General features: G+C 40.5%; 1 protein-coding gene across 1 annotated transcript; it reads right to left on the bottom strand.

Moving 5' to 3' along the window:
- Positions 1–863: 863 nt before the first annotated feature.
- Positions 864–5,149, bottom strand: LOC116214700 (probable methyltransferase PMT19). Its single transcript, XM_031550122.1, is given in 7 exon segments — positions 864–1,356; positions 1,667–1,744; positions 2,021–2,410; positions 2,761–3,058; positions 3,553–3,763; positions 4,370–4,771; positions 4,774–5,149. Coding segments are annotated over 7 exon segments (1,857 nt in total). The 5' UTR covers positions 5,035–5,149; the 3' UTR covers positions 864–1,139.
- Between the last annotated feature and the right edge of the window lie 9,584 nt (positions 5,150–14,733).

The raw sequence follows: 14,733 nt of genomic DNA on the forward strand, positions 1-14,733 counted from the left end.
TTTGGCACATAGCTGCAGACAATTTTTTCGATGCGACAACCCCAAAAAAAGATCTCGATGAGACCCATGTTAAAAGATGACAAAACAAAAATGCATCGATTTGGCCAGAAAATTTTTACGTGGCACGAGGACCTAGTTGCCGAATTGAGGTCAATAAAGACCTGGTTGGCGAAGTGAGGAGGCGCATAAGGCTGTCCATTCGGTTCAAAACGAACCTACTATACAATTTTATTGGCCTTTCAAATAGAGATTCGGACCAAACTGATGGCACATCATCGATATGATGAAAGCGCCATATTGTATTGACAGATTTTCGACATTTGCGAGCTCACGCACTGTCTTGCCCAAGGACAGTTCCACCAACCATCTGAAATGTGCTTTTAAGGTATCTAATCTATTGTTGATTCACGGATATTTTGGTCTGCTTCATTCAAATTTCGGCTACAGGCCCGTGCTGGAGTTACTCGATAATTTGGACAGACAGAATCACGACAATCTGTCCTATTAAGTTTTTAGGCAGTACACTCTCGGTTCATATACCGTCCCCATTGCGGAATGAATCCGACAAGGCTGAAAATCACCCCCTCTGTCGTTGTGTGAGCTGCGGTACAGCTTGACACGGATAAACTCAAACCTCAACTGTTACAACGTCCTCGTGGATTGTGGTTCTTATCTGATGGATCTCTCGGTTAGACCACAATGTTAAGCAAAGGACCCAAATGTGCATGAACACCCATGCAAACATATGCGATGAACGCCTTGAAGAAATCCGATGTCCAAGGATAACCACCAAGGGAGGAAACCTCAGCATTTCGAGCTGAAGATGATGCTTAAGGCTGGAAAGAAGATGACAACTGGAAACGTACACAGTCGAAAAAGGGATGATGCTACTTAAGCAAGGAAACAAAAACAGGCATATATGTCGATCTTTATGCAGGTAAACATAAATTTCACTATCTAGGGAAGAGCTACATACAAGTAAATTTAAATTAAGTAAGATACATGGGTATTAGCGTCAGCGTAACAACTCTTTCTCCATCGCTTCCCACAGCTATACAACCAGATAATAAGCTGCTAGCCCTGCAAAGTTCAGTATAATTTCTCTTCCAACTACTGAACAATTGGAGATATTCGTAACCTCAGGTATGCTGTGCTTGAATATCGGAATTATCGACAAGAAGGATCTTCTCTGGATGGAAAGGTCCTTTCTCGCTGTGAAAAACCTTGGCTTTCCACCTCAATCTCTCGACTGCATCTTTTAGTTTCACAATCACGTCGACGTGATCCCTTATTATGACTGCTCCTCCAGGGCGGAGAATCCGATGCATCTCAATTAGAATGTCAAGAGTGTTGCATCTGCACAAGGCACCTGATGTTTTTAACCCAACTTGCTCGGGAAAATGCAGAAAACTACTTCCTGCTGATCTGTTCATCACCTTGACGCAATCTATCTGTCAAAAACTAGAGTTCTGTTTCTGAATTTTTTGTTTATGGCCAAAGTTAGAAGAGTAAACCCTTTAATGGGGAAATATGTAAATAGAAGAACATCGTGGAACAGTTTAACACGAAGCATAAGGTATCTGTAAATGTTGCTTGCGTTCAAGAATTAACCAATGAAATCTTAGATGAAGATTGCTTGCAAGCAAAGAGAGATTGGAAAGCTTACTTGTGCATATACATGCTGAAGACACCATGTGCATGGATCAAATCATATGTTCGAGGATACGTCGAGAAAGCCTCACACCTGCAAGCAGTTACATTCGTAAGAACAACCACCCAGCTCAAAACTGAAACATGAAGTGCACTAGTACTAGAAACCAGAGCACAATAAAATGGCCATTTCAATGCAGAAAAACTGAAAGCAATCCAGACCGATACACAGTGACTGTTGTCTTGGTTTATTTGTCCAAACAGCGGTTCAAAATGTCCATCACTTACATAAAAACACGTAAAAAACTTACAACATAAATATAGATGCAGAACTAATAAAAAGGAAATTCTTTTCTCTAGAATGTCTTACCAGTTCATGTATGTTCCAATAAGACCACGCTCATACACGATGCCCAATGTCTGGTTTTTGGCATCGTAGGGAACAACATTCATGACCCAGACAGGAAACTTACATAATGCAGCTGCAAAGCTGCCTAGCCCAGCATTCATGTCCATGATATTCCGGTATTTTCCACGTCGAAGAGACTTAAGGAGGATTGTATAGTACCAGACTCTCTTCTTCCACAACTGATTATCCTCATCAAAGTCCTTAACAGAAATCCCTGGTACAGTCTGAGTTCTGACTCGAGGAGGGGCAGTGTTCAACCTTTTCGGCCATTTAGGGAGGGCGCCTCCAGACATATCATGGACATCATTAACAGTTGGAAGGGGAGTAATACAGGATTCCATCTCGCGGTACCTTTTAGTTTCAACAAGAAGAGAACAAATATCTGCGATTAGTCTCCTGCAGCTTCTCTATTTCTCGATAATACCCAAACTTTTGACTTTTTCATTATGCATCAGACATGGTAGAAGAGGTTTCCCCTCTGTTAGATGCAAAACATAAGCAACTTTCATAAAATTCCACCAATAATGAAATCTAAGAAGCATCCCCACCAAGCACACATTAGGTTCACAGCAATCAGGTCCTATTTTCACAGAATTGTTCTTAGCTAACAACCGTTGATGGATGCTTGGTCCTTTAGGAATCAATGCCTGTGATTAACCCCTATCTAAAAAATTTCCGTTGCACGCTGGAAATAGACTCACCAACCAGAATCAGGATCAGATGAACCACAAAGTTTCAGAGACTTCCAAGTGTTCAACTTCTGAATGCAATGCATATGATTGTTCGGCTTTCTCCATACTGCAATGGGTCCTCTTTCAGCAATCTTCTTCCAGCAAAGCCTCCTTGCAAGATCTTCAAGGGCAACCTGCTCATTTTCTAAGTCTGGACGCTCTCTTTCCCAACCTTTATAGCTAGTCTTCCAACTGATGGGAGGGCCAGATAACACCCAGTAACCCCCAGGTCTCAATACCCTGTCAATCTCCATCAAGTACTGCCCCTCTTGACGTTTTAAGTCCAAACACAGCGAACAAAAGAAACTTTCAGATAGATTGATTTCTTTTGGACAAAAGAAACTTTCAGATAGATTGATTTCCTAAAGACTATGGTGCAGAGATTTGGAAAGAAACATAGGAAAATAGAATGAATTTCATCCAAAAGCAGCTGAGGATTTGAATTCACTTCCCAGGAGATTTAAACTTAATGATATTCTTGCAGATTCTGTCCCTCGTAAAATCAAAACTTGGAACGACGTGGAACAGTAACAGACACAATAGATTAACCAGAACATGTGGTCATGGAGACTTAAACCAGGACCTATGATCTTATACTAGGTAAGTGTTGATGCTGATGATTGTTCTACACAAACAATGTTATATCTAGCAAGGTTTGACACAAATAACTTTCTGGGCCATAAGGAAAATATCTTCAGAGCTTTGTTGTGATAATCTACAGGAGTCAGAAAAGCAAGTTCAATACAGGGAGAAAATAATTACCATATTTAGTCCATGGCACGAGACAGCGAGAGCAGTGGGCCATGTCAAAAGACCTTGATGGGTAAGGCAACCTATAGGTGCTTAGGATGCCGAGCATTGCAGGAAGTCCTCTTTCCAATGCAAATTGCACTTGAGCTTCATGGATGTCACTCGGAGCTACAGACATCGTCAGGATATTGTAATCCATTAGAGCAGCTCCAAAACTAGCAACCTGCAGAAAATGTAATCGACAGGTCAAGTGTTAATCTTAAATATACACAACTGCAGAAGAAAGTAAAATTCTTCTCCTGCCTCGTGTATTCTTTGATGACATGCATCTTGAAGATGACTTCAAATTACAAGAAAACACGCTTCACTAGTGATAAATGAATTCAGGCTTCATAATTAGCTATAAAGAACTCATCAGGTATACACAGATAAAAACAAAAATCGACATAAACTTGCTCTTCACCGTTAAAATTACTGAATCCATTAAAATCCCAATGTGCAACTATTAGAAACCGTGCCCAAATATGGCAAACTCAAAAAGGCAATCAGTAGCTTACATGAATATTAAATGTACAACAAAAGGGCAAATAATGAGATGCAAACAAGGAACCATCTCTAAGCCCAAAGCTCATAAATTTAAATACTTGTAATCCGGTCTCTGCACGGTGTTCTCCTCTTTCAAAACATAAACTACGCAAACACCCTACGAGAGTCAATGACTGACCCATACTATGAACAATTTAATAACAACAAATGCTCTGACAAATAGTAGGATATAATATAAAAAATAATGAGTATAGAACGACACAGAAAAAAGAAAAAAACATACCCCACAACCCACATCAAGAACTGTCCTCACAGTCCCAGACTTGAAGGGCACGACCCTCTTGATCAAATCAACATACCCCTTAGCCCCCAAAGGGAAAGAAGTCCCTCCACCAGGGAAGAACAGCCTATCCTTGCCCTCCAATCTGACCCAATTCTGGGTCTTCTTATACACGGTGAGCTTAGGGAAGGGAACATTCCTGAACCAGGCATAGTCCCTGCTCTTGGGCCAAGCGAAGGGGGTCCTGTACCCGACAGGAACCGGGATCAGACACCTCAGCTTCTCGTCCTGGCTCTCCGGGCAGTGCCTCTCCCTGTAGAAGAACTTGTCGATCGAGAACTGCTTTGCCCTGTGAGGGTCGTGGCAGGGGCAGTGGTTGGTGAAGTTCTTGGGGCAAAAGTCAAGGGGGTGTGGCCTTTCTTGGGGGTTTCCGGCAGGGGGAGGGAGTGGTGGGATGAGAAGTCAAGTGGGGGTGGGAAGAAGTCATTGTTTCTTCTTGTGAAGTTGAGGGGGAGGTTCTGACAGGGGAGGGAGGGGGTGCTTGAGGAGGGTGTTTGGCGGTGAGGGTAGGAGCCGAGGAAGAAGAAGAGAGAGCAGAGGATGGCGAGGGAGAAGAGTGGGATTAAGGATCTTCCCTTCTGATGGAGTGGGTTTTGAAGAAATGCCATTTGCAGGCATGAGAGTGGAGTGGGAGTCCTTGCGGATATTCTTTCTGACAAGCTCTCGTCATGGAACGAAAAGAAGAGAGAAGATACTATTGCGGGAAAGAATTTTTTTTTTCAATTCTTTTTCTTTTCATTTTTGTTTTCATTCCTTTTCTTTTCGTTTTAACTAGGAAGGAACCCGTGCTACCGCGGGTCTCCAAAATCTCATTCTATCAACAATTTTTCCATACAATCGAAATATAAGGAAAGACATTACTAATATTGAAAAATATTTTAATAAATTAATATTGTGTGACTCATTTTAAAATAAATTAATCACTTTAATTTCGAAGTAGTTTTAATTTTTTGAACATACATGAATGTGGAGGAAAAATAAATTAAAAACTTAGTGTGTATTTGTTTGGACTTAAAATTAAGTGCTTAATTTTAAGTAATTAATGGAATAAGTGCTTAATAAGTCAACCTTGTTTGATTAATGGTGAATTTCTGACTTATTTCAAATTTTGACGTATTTCGCTCAGCTCGAGGCATTTTCTCATTTATTTTACCGGTGCCCTCAAAGTTTTATTAAGTTTACAAATCAGTCCACCGCTCTTCCTCCAAACCCGAAGGGGAGGTGTCGCCCCGCTTGCCATCGCTGATTCCGAGCAATAGTGGGAACGAGTCGGAATGTGGAATTCTTCTTTTACCACTTCCGTGTAGTATGGATATCAGTACGGACCCTAATTAATGTGACCCGATTCGGAATATGAAAATTCTTCTTCTACCATTTTCGGACAGACCAATCGGTCTTTCGGCTCCCTGAGGGTTTTACACACGATCTTGGTGGATCCAGGGGATCGGTCGATACTAGCTACAGGCCGAGGTGGCCCACATCACGCAGGCTCGTTTTTGCAAAACAATTTTCCATCTCAAGGGCAAGACGATCGATTCACAATTTACCGACAACCCTAGGGTTAGAGTGATCAAAAACACTTTGAGCTACGGGCAAAGACGGTTGTCCATGCAGGCGCAAGTTTTATTTGCATAGCTTTCTTTATCTAACCGAAGTGTTTCCGTCATTCTAATATAGACTCGGGCGCTTAGGAATGTGGACTAGAGACGCGAGTAGGGAAGGCCCGTGAAGGGTTATTCGATCTTTCATGAGACATGACCAGAGACCTTAGTGCCCCCGTGGTGTTTCGCGTTCTCATTTTTCTAAGTTTGTGCTTAGATCATGTTAAAACACGGAAACTGATTAAACTTCGAACTCGTGTAATCAAACACAAGAAAATGGACATGATAAAACCCTAGGTTTTTAGGATTCTGGCAAAACACATTTCTATCATAATAAATTCATTTACTAGTGTCATAAAACAGATAAACTTAAAATAAATCCACACATCTAGGGCTTGACGACAAACATCATGTCCATCGAGTCCTTTCGAAGCAAAGTCGAATGCTATATGCCCTTCGGGATGGCCCTTGGCCCATTTTCACCGTGTATGTCATTCCGTTTTTATCTGCTTAGAATATAAACATGTCTACTAACCAACCCCGATTCATAACCTAATACTCACGTAAATCTGACAAATAACTCATTACTTGTCTATTTTATTCTGTTTTCCTACGGTTCGAGCTCAAACCCATAGGACACGTTCAGCACAAGGTCTAACACCCCAACCATTGATCACGGGGTTCAACGCCCCCACACACCAAGTGCTCGCGACCCAAGCGCGGCATAGGGTTTAGCCTCGAGTCACCATTTCAATTCGAGTAGTGTCCAAGTGGAGGACAACTCGGATTGGACCGTGTGAAAAGAGGTTAGACGATCACCTAGGAGCTCAACCGGTCCCACGGCTATTTTAAGGATCATTCAGTCCTCTTGGGATCCGTCAGTTCGGTTGGACCCGATCCTCGGCTCCCTTGAACCCGCATCGCTTTAATTTTAATTTCGGTTTTCAAGCTCACAGTGTGCGCGAGTGGAATATTGGTTGAACGCAAAGAATGCAAACCGACTAAGATTAAATTATTGTATTTGTATTTATTATTGAGAGTATATTGTGAGGAATTTATTTATTCATTCATTCTTATAATAATCTCGGTTGGCAAGCGAGAGGTTTGAGAGTCGAAACTAGTCGAATCGGTTTATGGGTCCTTGGGACAAGTGGAACCAACGGATCACGGGCCCCGTCCACAAGGTGAGTCGGTCATCATGACCCTATTAACCGAAATGCAAGGACAATGGACTGATCCCTTGACGTGAGGATCCGCTCTTCTTTTCGGCTTTTTAATCCGAATCGATTGTTTTCATGAAGTTAAGGTGTTAATCAGAATAGGACAAGTGAAACCTAATCAAGCAATAAACAAATTAAAAATGTCAAACCTTAGACAAACTAGAGTACCGACAGGGCGTGCGGGATATAAGCCTACACGTAACTGAACCCTTGAACTCGTAACTCTTGATTCTGCAAGTTCATATGCCTTAGCATAATTAGGTATATTCCTTACCTCTATAATCGGGCAACTCATCGACCCTCGACCTTCGGTCGTAAACAGGTAGTGGTGACTACTTCTTACATGCGTTCCCTGCAAAAGTGGATACTCCCAAGCTATCAAATCGTGTGCACGTATGCGGATCCCGACGAGATGAAATTCGGGTTCACACACGTATTCTACTGAGGATTTCAATGTAGTTAAGAGTGATGATGAGACCAACAATGTAGAGTCTATTACCTTTTCTGGAGAGAATGATATTCTAAAAATGCTCAATGACACTAATTTTCGAGACTATTTATGGCTTGGGAGTTTCTTCACTTGTACTAACAAATGAGTGGATGGACTCGTTACTTAGAAGCTTGATAGAGTTCTTGTAAATGAAACTTGGTGTTATGTATCTCTTAAGACCGTAGTGGAGTTTCGCAGTCCCATTATTTCTAATCACTGCCCAAGTTTGACAGCTGTACTACCAGCAAAACCTCAATGCATGACACCTTTCAACTACTTTAACTTATGGTATGATCATCCAGGATATTATTGACGCAGCAGGTTAGGGATCGATTTGCCTGCTTAAAACACGTTTAGGCTCGGAAGAAAGTAAACATAACTGAACACCCGATAAGTGATCAGAGGATAGCTCAAATAAGAGATAATTTCATTCATTTCTTTTCCTTCTATATGTAGATTACTTGCATATATATATATATATATATATATATAGATAGATGTGAAAATGTAACCCCACAATAAGTGCACTACCCTGGAAACACAAAATCATTAATTGTTTCCCAACCAAACACGTAAACAACTGAGACTAATAATGGTGGCCCAAAATTCCGAATTTTGTTCTCCTCAAACAAGTTTCCAGCCAACAACTATTTCATTTATTATCTATTGACTTCTCCCAACCCAACCACATAACAACTGGAGCTACTTTGGGCCTCTCCAAGTGGCCTTCGGCTCAGCCCTCTTTTCTTCGGGCTTGGACTTCCTCTCGAGCTTGTGGAGCTTGGGTTTCCCTCAATCATAATTATCCATGGATGCTGCTGATATGGCCTCCTTGCATTCTCCCCTACTCGAGAGAAAGCTCGACCTCAAGCTTGTAATCTCCAGATAGAACGACGCCTGCCATGAAACTTTCCACGCTCGAACTGGTCACCTCGATTGGGATGCTGCGGTCTTGCAAGATGGGTTTACTTAGGTACAATTGACATGGAGTCTTGACTATGTTCGCATCGTCCCTAATATCACTGTTTGACAATCCAAAAAATGGACTTCACCCCAATGGAGTTCTAGCACGGTTCTCCAGGTGACGATCTCCACTCAACGATTGATTTTGTTCTCGTTGAACTGCCCCTGCTCAAAACCTCTAGCCGTGTCATACCAGCAACAATCTATTTTCTTGATGGAGTCGGATAATTCCTCCAATGAATTCCTAGTAGTGCTTTCTTCAATTTCCAACTGCGGTGAGATAAACACTGGTTCTTTTAGGGCATTCTCTTCAGACGATCACTCATTCACAAAGAAAGCACATATATCTTGTTGCTCCGGCTTTGGCTCTTCCATGTACTCTATTTCTTCTTCCTCTCTTGATTTGTTCTCCTTCATGGAAACTTTATCTTTCTCTTCTACTTTGTCATTTTTTTTGGATTCATCTTCCTCGTTCTGCACTTCTTCCTCCACCATCATAACATCGGTGATCATCATATCCCAAGTATCTTTCTTTTCTTTGTTGAGAGAATGGTGAGATTCTGAAAAACCACTTTGAGATTCTAAGGGGCCGTTTGGATTCAGAGTTAAAGTTATTTTGATTTTGATTTTGATTTTGATTTTGATTGTGGAAAAGGACAAATGAGATGTGATTATAAATTTAACTTGAGAAATGTGTATTTTTGTTGTATAGTGTGTTGAGTTAAAGTTAAAGTTAAAGTTAAAATCAAATTTCTTTGAATCCAAACGGGGCCAGTATGGCTCATATTCCAATGGAAGATACCTGGCCTTTAGCATTTGCTTCATAGGTCTCCATGTGAATATGGATCTTTGCCATCTTGAAGACGTTTTCTTTGCAATCTCTCCCACCAAATAGAAGCTTTGCCCCTTAAGCGATAACCAACTCGATCAAGTCGACTCCCATCATCGGAGATGTTGTAGAAGTTGAAGAAGTAGTCCACGACAACAATCTACTCCAATAACTCCTTAGTATCCACGCTTCCATTGGAAATCAGAATTGCTTTTGGACGGTTTGCCTTTCGCTCCCATAGATATACTTTTCTTCCACGAAAGTTATAGATCTGATTGTATCCACCGTCTTCATATATATCATCATTGAATTGCAATCTCCTCGGGAGGTGAGGAAGGACAAGTGGTTCTCGGGGAGCCATCCTCTCCGGCTGTTCTGCCTTCACCTCATTTTGACTACCACGCAAGCTAAGGGCCTCAAGTCGATGTAGGATCTCATCGAGACGCTATTCCATTTTTCCTGAATTCGTGGTCCAAAAGCCTACAATGTGGTTGTCTTCCGCTCTTTGGCATTAGGAAGATTGTGACCCAACTCGTCCGACACTGGTCAGTCTTAGGCAAATCTCTCGCTCTGATACCACCTGACGCAGCGGGTTAGGGATCGATTTGCCCACCTAAAACACGTTTAGGCTCGGAAGAAAGTAAACATAACTGAACAACGATAAGTGATCAGAGGATAACTCGAATAAGAGATAATTTCATTCATTTCTTTTCCTTCTATCTGCCGATTACATGCATATATATAGATGTGGAAATGGAACCCACGATAAGTGCACTACCCTGGAAACACAAAATCATTAATTCAGCCAAACACATAAACAGCTGAGACTAATAATGGTGCCCCAAAATTCCGAATTTTGTTCTCCCAAAACATGTTTCCAACCAACAACTATTTCATTTATTATCTATTGACTTCTCCCAACCACACGGCAACCGGAGCTATTTTGAGCCTCTCCGAGTGGCCTTGTGCTCAGTCCTCTTTTCATCGACCTTGGACTTCCTCTCGGGCTTGTGGAGCTTGGGTTTTTCTCGATCATAATTATCCATGGATGCTGCTGAGATGGCCTCTGTGTCAACTATGATCTTATTAATAATGTATGGGCTATAGATACAGCTGGTTATCCTACGTTAAGACTTTGCATCAAGCTCATAAGTCTTAAAGAGCCACTCAGGAAGTTTAATAAAGAAAATTTCTCACATATTAGCATCAAAGTGAAACAAGCTCACAAGCTATTATCTGAGGTGCAAGAGAAAATTATGAAGGGCCTTGATGTTACTGCCTATTTACTTGAAGAAGAAAGGAGGCTCTGTAAAGAATATGTCACTCTTAGAGCTGCAAAGGAAGCTTTCTTTAGACAAAAAGCAAAGGTGAACTGGATTTCCCTTGGAGACACTCCGTTTGGCTTTGGAGTGGAATTTCCACTCTATTCTACTTCACTTTAGTTTTTCTTCAATTCAACAATATGATCATTACTTTTTCTCTTTTTCTTCAATTTTTTTAATCTTAACTAACCTTTAATTTAATTTTTTAATGCTAAATTCTCTCAATTATTCATTACTTGTTTTACAATTCAACAATACAATAATTACATTTTCTTTATCTTCTTCCTCAATCCCATTATTACAACCCCATTTAAATATATATAAATACTTTTTTACCAACATACTTGTTTATTTTTTACTTATTTCAATGGAAATAGAGTTGAATTTCGAAGTTTAACTATATTGCAAACAGATTCGGTTAAAACTAGGATGGCAAGAACCATTATAAAAGTCCTCTATTTTAAAGAGGGGGAGAGGCTTGATGAACCTGAGAGCATTACTCAAGAAGCCGTGGGTATCCACAAGAAGCTTTTGGGAACTCCATATCCAAATGTAACAGGTCGAGACCTTCAACAGCTTGGGCAGATTCTCTCCTACAGTGTTCTGGAGCAACCGAAGGTCTCTCTAATTAGAGAAGTGACTGCTGAGGAGATTAAGAGCACCATTTGGGCTATGGAGAGTGATAAGGCACCTGATCCTGATGGTTTCAGTTCTCATTTTCTCAAGACTATTTGGCACATCATTGGTGAGGACTTCACTAAGGCAGTTATGAATTTTATTAGCAGCTCGAAATTGCTTAGTGGAGTCAATAGCACTAGGGACACCCACACCCTAGTTCCAAAGGTTCCTAATCCCACCAACATGGCTAACTACAGACCCATATCATGCTGCAATATTACTTATAAGTGCATAATCAAATCCTTGCAGACAGACTTGAAGTATTCCTCCCAAGCTTCATCTCTCTCAATCAATGTTCCTTTATGGAAGGGAGAGATATTGTGGATAATAGTCAGCTTGCTCTTGAGCTAGTTAAAGGATGTAAAAGGCATGGTGTGAATCCTAGGTGTGTTATAAAAGCAGACATTTTGAAGGCATTGATGTTCCTGGATTGAAGCCTCCTATATCACAGGAGCTATGTATTCCACTTCGGTTAACGGTGGTCTCAAAGGCTATTTTAAAGGTGGAAAGGACGTTCGATCAAGGAAATTCCCTCTCTCCTATCTCTTTGTAATTGCCATTCAACTCTTGAGTGCAGCAGCGAAGAAAGGCCATGTTTTCTATCGTCCCTATTGCTCCAAAGTCCAGTCAACACATTTGGGATTTTCTGATGACCTTTCGGTTTTCATGAAGGGTGATATCATTTCTACGCAGTCTCTCCTACAGGTTTTTCATCAGTTTTATTTGATGTCTGGTTTGAAATTAAATCCAAACAAGACTGGATTTTATACTGCTGGAATGGATCAGGATCTTGTTCGTAGGATGGCTCACATTAGTGGTTTCAAACATGGAGAGCTGCCAGTTAGCTACCTTGGTGTCCCGCTTATACTAGGTAGACTAACAGATTGGGATTCCAAACCTCTTATTGAAAGGATCACACAGAGAATTAGTTACTGGCTGCTAAAAAGTTAAAATATACCGGGAGACTACAATTGATTCTATCAGTTCTTCATTCCTTATTGAATTTCTAGCATAGGTTCTTCATTCTCCCAAAGAACGTTATTAGGACTGCGAAGAGTAAATGCAGATGTTTCTTATGGAGAGGTTCAGAGGGTAGTGCTGCGGAGAAAGCAAAGGTGGATTGGAGCGCACCACTTGCTTGCCGAGGCATGAAGGTGGCCTAGGAATCAGACAGCTCTCGGTATGGAATAACTCATGCATTATGCAATTCACTTGGCTTATTATTAGTGGAGCTAGATCCTTATGGATTGCTTGGCTGAATACCTACATTGTCAAAGGTAAGAACTTGTGGACCCTCCCTATTCCCAGTCTCTACGACTACGACTGGGGGAAGATTTTAAAGTTGAGGGGAGAGTGTTATCATCTGATAAAGCATGAGAATGGTAATGGATTCAAAACATGATTCTGGCTCGACAATCAGCACTCCTTGAGCCTCATTTACGCTACCTTTCAGGGTAAAACTCTTTCTACCGGTATCCCTTTAGCATCAAGAGTAGCAGAGTTTATTGAAGGCAATTCTTAGATATAGAGGGTCAGCAGAGCAGCAAAATTGCAGCTCATACAGGAAAATGTTCCTGCCAATACTCCTGATGCCAATAGGTCAGATCAAATTGATATGGTGCCCACATCCAAAAGCTACTTTTACTAGCGCATGGAATAGTATAAGAAGGAAGCAAAGGATCACTGGCATAGATTGGTTTTGATTTAGCCAAAAACATTCATAAGCATAGCTTTGTGACATGGCTTGCATTGCAAAACAGGCTATCCACTATGGATAGAGTTAAGAAATGGAGGCATACATAATATGTATCACTTTTTGTGCTTTGTGGCTAGGCAGAAGAAAGTAGAGATCAACAATGATTGGTACAAGCGATTCGGAGCTTATTTCCCTTAAGCGAAGTATCGGATTCAAGTCTTGCAAATGGAGTTTTACCCGTTAGTCTCGAAGTTGATTTGGGGAGCTATTCTTGTACTTGATGGAGATATCAGACAAGGTATGGACTGGATTTTTGAAGTCATGTGGGGCTACTAGTGTGTTTATTTTCCAAATAATGTTCAACTCAACTCAACTCAAATCCAATTATTTTCAATTCAACATCACAATCATTACTTTTTTTGTTTTTAAATTTTTTTTAACCATTCAATTTAATTTTTAATATTAAATTCTCTCAACTATTCATTACTTTTTTCACAATTCAACAACACAATTATTACTTAGTCATTACTTTCTCTCAATTATTTATTATTTTTTTACACTTTTTCTCATAATTTAACAATACAATTATTACAAACTAATTAAAATCAAAACTCAACTCAACTCAACCCAACTCAATTCAATTCTACTCTAAATCCAAACGCAAAGCTGAAGGGGAAAGTGTACTTATTGCTGCCCTTGCCAGTAAATTGGATCCTCTGAAGATTCTGTATAATAATTGCCAACGATGACATATGATGATGTAGGGCGAGTAGCTCTCTAGTTATTAAATCTGTGTATGAATGGATTCCCATTTTCACACAGGGTTCTTGAAATTATGTACCAGGGCATATTCAGCTAATACATGCATATAAGATCGGACCGCTACATATAACTTGATAAATCAACCTCTAGATAACGTGGTAAATCATTACTCTCATCCATCAATTGGGAAAAGTTAGATGGAGAAACAGGGATTTCTCTCCATCCTTTGTTATTGTTATATAATTTTTTATTTTATTTTAGAAAATGAACTATGTAAAAATGCTGAACATTTTCTTTTTGCTCCAACTTTATCCTACCGTTAAACTTTCGTTCAAAATTAACGAAAAATCTAGCATTGCACGTGGATGAGATCCAAAATAGTATGTTATATACTCCAAATCAAAAATAAATAAATTAATTAACTAATAAAAAAGGCACTCGCCCAACCGGCGGGGCCACCAACCCCAACTTCACCCCCGCGAGGTGGGCACTGACCTTGCCAGGGGGTGTTGACCCGCCCCAAGTTATTTAATATATATATATATATATATAATTACAAAAAAAAAAATTCGAGAACCCATTGGGTTACGTGTTCGAGGTGAGGCCTCCTATCACCACCTCCCAACACCAGAGTTATCTGCCGATTGTTTCTTCTACGTTTTCTTCTTCCCTTTAATTTTCAAGTTTTGAGGTGTCACGTCAGCAAAAATGCCGTGTGAGATGAAATCTACGTCCAAATGTTGTGA

This window comes from Punica granatum, chromosome 7 (assembly GCF_007655135.1).
Source record: "Punica granatum isolate Tunisia-2019 chromosome 7, ASM765513v2, whole genome shotgun sequence".
Classification (NCBI taxonomy): domain Eukaryota; kingdom Viridiplantae; phylum Streptophyta; class Magnoliopsida; order Myrtales; family Lythraceae; genus Punica; species Punica granatum.